The 6,900-nt window shown below is 39.5% G+C and overlaps 1 protein-coding gene across 1 annotated transcript; it reads left to right on the forward strand.

Annotated features, from left to right (window-relative positions):
* The first annotated feature begins 3,130 nt into the window (after positions 1 to 3,130).
* LOC142431064 (olfactory receptor 7E178-like) lies at positions 3,131 to 4,130 on the forward strand. Its single transcript, XM_075536082.1, has one exon. The coding sequence runs from the start codon at positions 3,201 to 3,203 to the stop codon at positions 4,128 to 4,130; it is 930 nt and encodes a 309-aa protein (XP_075392197.1). The 5' UTR covers positions 3,131 to 3,200.
* The last annotated feature ends 2,770 nt before the right edge of the window (positions 4,131 to 6,900 follow it).

A 6,900-nucleotide genomic window follows, 5' to 3' on the forward strand; every position in this document is an offset into this window, starting at 1 on the left:
GGACAGACTCTGGGGCTGCAACTATGAGCTCAGCCATAGAGACAATTGTGCGGATGGTGCAGGGCTGGGCAGTGTTTTGCTCTGGGCCTGAAGCAACTCCATCACACCTAACAACAACAACAACAATAATATATTTCTACTTCGTATTTCTGAAGAAATACTTCACTGCTTTCCAGAGTAGTTATAGAATTTAACAGGTACAACAGCAGTGGGTGAGAGCTCTAGTCTCTTTAGATTTTTTTTGGGGGGGTGGTGTTCTGCTTTTAAGAACTTTGCTTTCATTCTGGGATGAGGTGATAGCTCATCATTGTTTTGATGTTCATCTCTTAAATGTATAATGAATAAAAGTATATCTTCACATATCTGATGGAAGCCCATCTTCTTGGGTCAAGCATATATTCATGTCTGCTGCTCATTTTAAAAATTGGATTATTTTTTTTTCCTTATTGAGTTGTAGGAGTTTTCTATAAAATTTAGCGACTAGTCCCTCGTCGATATGTTATTGCCACACTTATGTCTCCATCTGTGCGTTCTCAGTTTACTCTGTCAGTGAAATCTTTTGAGGCACTGTCTAATCATGGAGGGCCTCCGTTATCTACTTCACCTTCTGTTGTTGGCATATTTTATGTTATGTTTGATCCTTTATGCCACGCATTAGGGCAGTTAAATTTGTCTGCAATTCTGTACTGATAATATTTCATAGTTCTAGTTTTCCATGTATGTCTTTGATCCATCATGAATTTGGTTTTATATATGATATGAAATGCTTCCTGCACTGGCAGTGGATATTCCAATTTGTCAGCACTGTTTGTGAAAGAGGGCATCTCTTCCTCATGGAAATGTTAATTCTGTAAAATATGGGGTCACCACGAAGCACATTCAACTTCATGCCTCTTTTTAAAATGTGGCTTCATCTCTTTTTGGTTGTTTTATAAGTATTCCAAGTCAATGAACAATATTGAAAGATGCTTTTATGATAGAACACATATTTAATTGATTCCTAAAAAAGAACATGCAGTGATTTGGTGGATTCTGACTCAGAGAGACAGCAGGTGTGTCAGCGTAGAATTGTGCTCCATGTGGTTTTCCATGACTGGTTTTCACAAGTAGGTCACTAGGCCATTCTGCTGATTCTTGCTCGTAGCTAACTTTTGTAGGAATTAGCAGAGCTACCCGTTACTATTTTCAAGATCTTTATTCTTTATGGCAGGCACAGTCCTGTTTTTCCTGTTCATCTATTGCTACTTTCTCAGCTTACTACCGAAGCTCTTATTTTTAATTTTGTTAGCACACATGAGGTGACTTCAATCCATAGCAATCATGTACAGGAAAATGAAACACTTGCCTGTCTGTGCCATCCCAGAAATTGCCAAGTTTTTATACATTGTTTACCTACTAAGTTAATCCCTCTTTCTTGTTGAAAGTCTTTTTTTGCTGACCCTTTACTTTACCAAACAGGACCTTCTTTTCAGGACCTTCTCTCCTGCAAACCTGTCCAAAGTATGTGAGATGACGTCTGTGATCCTTGCTTCTAAAGAGCATCCTGATGTACCTCCTTCAAGGAAAATAGTTTGTCCTCTGGCACTCTATAGCATTTTAAATACTGTTTGCCAACATTAGAATTTTAAAGCATTAATTAATTTCTACTGTTTCTAATTCATTTCCTTGCTTTTACATGCACTTGAGGGGAGTGGCAATACCATGGTTTGGTTCAAGTGTACTTGGGTCCTTGAAGTGACAGCTTTGTGCCTATTTAAAGAGACCTGTGAACCAGAGATGTCTGATGCAATGTGTCCTTTCATTTCTTCACTGCTGTTTCTAGGACCCTTAATTGTGGATACAAGGAAAAAGAAATCCCTGATAACTTTCATTTTTCCTTCATATATCATGATGTTGTCTCTCTATTGGTTCGGTTGTGAGGACTTTGTTTTCCTTGGATGGAGTTGCAATCTCTACTGAAGGACGCAGTCTTTGATCTTCATCAGTGAGTGCTCCAGGTCCTCTTTGCTCTCTGCAGGTTGTAAATGAGCCTTCCTTCCACCTTGATACTATCATCTTCAGGTTGTCCAGCTTCTCTTATTAATATCTCCCTTTTGAATGTTTTAGCTTTTACTTTCCTTAACAAATGAAAGTCATTGGGTTGTTGAAAGAAAAAAGGTGTTTACAATGAAGAAGTGGCTGCTCTTGCATAAGTCTGTCTGGAATCTCCAGCTTCATTTCTATCACCAAGTCCATATTTCCAACTACTGCTCTTTCCTTTTTATTCCTAACATTTACATTTCAATTACCAATAATTATCTTTGATGGTTGCATATATGATTGACTTCATACAGCTTAAGTTGATAGAATTCTTCAATTTCTTTGTCATTGGCATCTTAGGGAACTTTAACTGAATTATTTTTCTTTTTGGAAAGGAGGAGGTTTTCATTTGGATATTATTTTCCATAGAGGGTGCTATTACATCACTTTTCTGCAAATTTGTTATCTTAAAATGCACATGTGATTTTAAATACATTTTCATTAAAATGCATTTCTCTGTGTCTCTAAAGCAGTTTGGCATAGAAATAGGTGAACCGCATAAGCACCAATGAGAAAATCTTCTGAGAAGTACTGTTTGGGTTGATGTTGTTAGGTGCCATCAGAGTTGGCTCCAATTCCTCGCAGTGCTGTGCACAAGAGAGCAAAACACTGCAGTCCTGCACCCTCCGCACAGTCCTTCCTCCGCCTGAGCCCATTGACGCAGCCACTGTGTCCATCCATCTCCCTGAGGGCCTTCCTCTTCTTCTCCACCCTTCCACCTTCCCAAACAGGATGTCCTTCTCCAGGGACTGGTTTCTCCTGACAATATGTCCAAAGTCTGTAAGATGAAGTCTTGCCATCCTTAACTCTAAGGCGCACTCTGGCCTTCCTTCTTCCAATACAGATCTGATTGTCCCTTTAGCAATCTGTGCTGTTCTCAATGTTCTTATCCAGCACCACAATTCAGACGCATGGATTGGTCTGTGGTCTTTCTTATTCAATGTCTGACTTACACATGCAGTTCGGGGTGCTGCCATTAAGTCAGCTCCTGAAGATAGTGGAGTCTTCAGTCCTCAAGTGTATATATGTACATTTGCATGATTTAATTGTGAATATTGGGTGCCTTTTCACTGATTTCCTTTAACAATCCTCTTTTCTTTTTCAAAAGCCTTCTGGAAATCATGGAGCTGAAGAATCTAACAGGCATCTCAGAATTCCTCCTCCTGGGCCTTTCTGAGGATCCAAAACTGCAGAACCTCCTCTTTGGCCTTTTCCTGTGCATTTACCTGATTACTGTGGCTGGGAATCTTCTCATCACCCTCGTGATCAACTCAGATCCGCATCTCCACACACCCATGTACTTCTTCCTCTCCAATCTCTCCTTGGCTGACACTGGATTCATCTCCACTACTGTCCCCAAGATGCTGGTGAACACCCAGACACAGATCAAATCCATCACCTATGCGGGCTGCCTGACACAAGTATCCTTCTTTTATCTCTTTGGAGGTCTGGACTGTATGTTCCTCAGCGTGATGGCTTATGACAGGTTCGTAGCCATCTGTCACCCCCTGCACTACACTGCTATCATGAACTCCCGCCTCTGTGGCTTGCTTGTTTTGATATCTATTTGCATTGGTCTTCTGGACTCCCTGATGCATACTTTAATGGTCACACAACTTACTTTTTGTGCAGATGTGAAAATCCCTAGTTTCTTCTGTGACCCTTTATACCTCCTCAACCTTGCTTGTTCTGATACCTCCAAAAACACCATATTAGTATATTTTATCACTGTCGTCTTTGGTGGTGTTCCAGCCTCAGGGATACTTTTCTCTTACACTCGAATTAGTTCCTCCATTCTGAGACTTGCATCTTCAGATGGGAAGTATAAAGCCTTTTCCACCTGTGGCTCTCACCTGACAGTGGTTTGCTTATTTTATGGAACAGGTATTGGTGTGTACATTAGTTCATCTGTCTCATCTTGTACAAAATATGGTTCAGTGGCCTCAATGATGTGTGCTGTATTTACTCCCATGCTGAACCCCTTCATCTATAGCTTGAGGAATAAGGACATCAAGAGAGCCTCGTGGAGGTTCCTTAGTGGAAGGACATAATCTTAATACTTATGGTATGCTTTGTGATATGTGGGATGGAAATGATTTCAAAATTGCTTGTTTAGTTGCATAAATTCTGTAATTCTCACAGACTTCTTTCTTGACTTGTAATATCTGTACATTGCTTCTTTTGGCACATCTTTGAGCAGTAAGAATATTTGGGGTATCGTCCATCTGCATGATCAAATTACATATCTATGGACCCTTCTACCCTTCTCTAACTTTTCATTTATGATCTGACTTCCTGGAGAAATGCAGAATTCTTTTTTTATGTACTTAGAATCTTCACCCATTCCTATAATTCCCAAGCAGTGATTCACACTTGTGCATTTGGATTACCAAGGTCTTCTTTGGCTCTGATTCCAGCCTGTGACCAGGGAATCATGTGATAAGAGCTCCATGGTAGCTCTGAGGATCAAACAGGACAGAGAATTACTACACACAGAGAGAGCAGTAATAGTTGGTACACAACTGAATTGAACTCTGTGCTTGTCAGAGTAGAACTCTCTTCAGTAGGGATTTTAGTTGCCAGTTTATTAGAAGTAAATTTTCATTCAACAGTGCTTCTGAGTGGCTTTGAATCTCCATCCGTGTGCTAGCATCTGAGGGTTTTGATCACTTGGTCAACTGAATATGTGTATTGTTCAATACAATATTTTTAAACACTAACTACAATGTAGGTTTCATTTTCATACACATATTATGAAAGAAAAATATCTAAATCGATTTAAAATATAGATGTTTTATTTCATATTTTGGGCATGATAATGGGATGTTCTTTGCTCATGCTATTATAGCTATATTTCTGTCTTTTGCATTTTACCTGAATTATATCCCATCATTGCCTGTGTAGGACACTGAAGGCATAAATTCCTTTTAGAGGTCTGACTTTTTAATTGGAACCCTTTAACAACCCCCTCTCCAGAAAAAACCTAACCCACCATCTTCAAGTGAATTCTTACTCATAACGACAACATGCAGCATTTCCTAGACTAAATACATACGAGAGCAGAGTATCTCATTTTCCTCGAGCAGATCTGTGGGTGTGGTGGAACTCCTGACCTTGTGCTTAGCAGACCAGCAATTAGCCAACAGCTTCGATTTAACTTGAAAATTTTCCGAGTCTCAGAAATTGCTTTGTAACCTTTCCTAGAATTCAATTTTTCAACTTAATATGCTGATGATAAAACAAATGCTTCAGAAAATTAGTTGGCACCTTTTATAAAGCCTCTACAAATTGTGACACTGATAGCAATGAGCAACTTCATAGACTGACTGTTTTCCTGCATGTTCGATTTGTGTACGTTCCTTTATAGAACTAAGATCGTTAGACACATGAAAGCCAACATGTATAACCCTTCAGATATAGACACAGGAGAAATGGTTCCCTGAGTGTAAGGGAAAGGAGGGTGGGGAGGGGGAAAAGGGAGCTGATAGTATTGATGATTTTATAACCCCACTCTAGGGGAGGGAACAATAGAATGTATGTGAATGGATACACTGGATGGTGTAAGATGTGGCAATAAATATAATGTTCCTGCGGCATAGCGTGGAGGGGGGGGGGGCAAAGGAGAAGCACTGTCAAGCAGTTCAAGAAGAAAGAAAAGGTTTTGAAACTGATTGTGGTGATAATTTTCCAATACAGTGCATTGTACTCTACACAATTATGTGATTGAGCTATGTAATATTATGATATCTGTGAGAGCTCCCAATAAAATAACGGGGGAAATATTTCCACAATGGAAATTACACAATTCTTAGGAGTTCTTTTCTTTCAGGATGCAAGGAAACTCTTTTCTCCTCTGCTGTAGTTCTTTCGGTGTAAAAGAATCTCCCCAGAGGCATTGTCTTTATTAAGAACAGAATTCAAATTTGTAGAAACCCACGGAGTAACATAGAGAAAGAAATGAAACACAAATGTACCATACCTTAAGGTGACTTCCAACCGAGGTAGCTCCATGTGTGTCAGAGTCAATTGGTGCTCCACTGGGGTCATATGGCTGTGTGATACTTCAGATATAGATTGCCAGTAGTTTCTTAGAAATTTCCTCTGTGTGGATTAAAATCCCCAGACTTAAAGTTGCCAGCCAAGTGTGTTGATGATTTCTGTCACCCAGAGATTCTGGGGGTAGATAAGTGCTGTGTGAGGCACTATAGCGACATTCCCTCTTTCTTAACCAGCCTGGGACAAAGAAAAAACAAACAGAAACTCTGAGTGTATCCAAAGGCATTTAATGAAGAACAGTGATTAAGTATATTCAATGTCATTGGAACAAGCAAATCTGTTTTGAAAGAAGCATACCCGGAATGAGCTTTACAAGGGAGGATGGCGAGGTTTCACGTCATTTACTTTGGAATTGTTAACAAGAAGGACCAGTTCCTGGAAACGGGTGACATGTTGGGTATAGAAAAAAAATCAACAAGAAAAGGAAAGACCGTCTGTGAGAGGACTGGAAAAATGGATTTAACAATCAAAGTACACAGGACCGGCTAGGGTTTTGTTCTTTTGTATATGAGGTTACCATGTGTTGGAACTCATGTAAACCAACAAGCACTGGGAGATGTAAGCTGATGCATCCATTACATCAAAGCTGTCTGAAGAAAGGAGTCCTTTATATTTAGGCTCATGCTTATTATTTTTTGTAAAATCTATGAGACTAGCACACATGTGATGTTGGTCACTTTCTTCCCAAGCATATTTTTTTCCTTAATCCATTTGATGTGTTTCTATTTGGCCTTAGGAAGATAACATAGGTCTTTTGTGCAAAGA

The sequence above is a fragment of the Tenrec ecaudatus genome, chromosome 1, assembly GCF_050624435.1.
Source record: "Tenrec ecaudatus isolate mTenEca1 chromosome 1, mTenEca1.hap1, whole genome shotgun sequence".
Taxonomy (NCBI): Eukaryota; Metazoa; Chordata; class Mammalia; order Afrosoricida; family Tenrecidae; genus Tenrec; species Tenrec ecaudatus.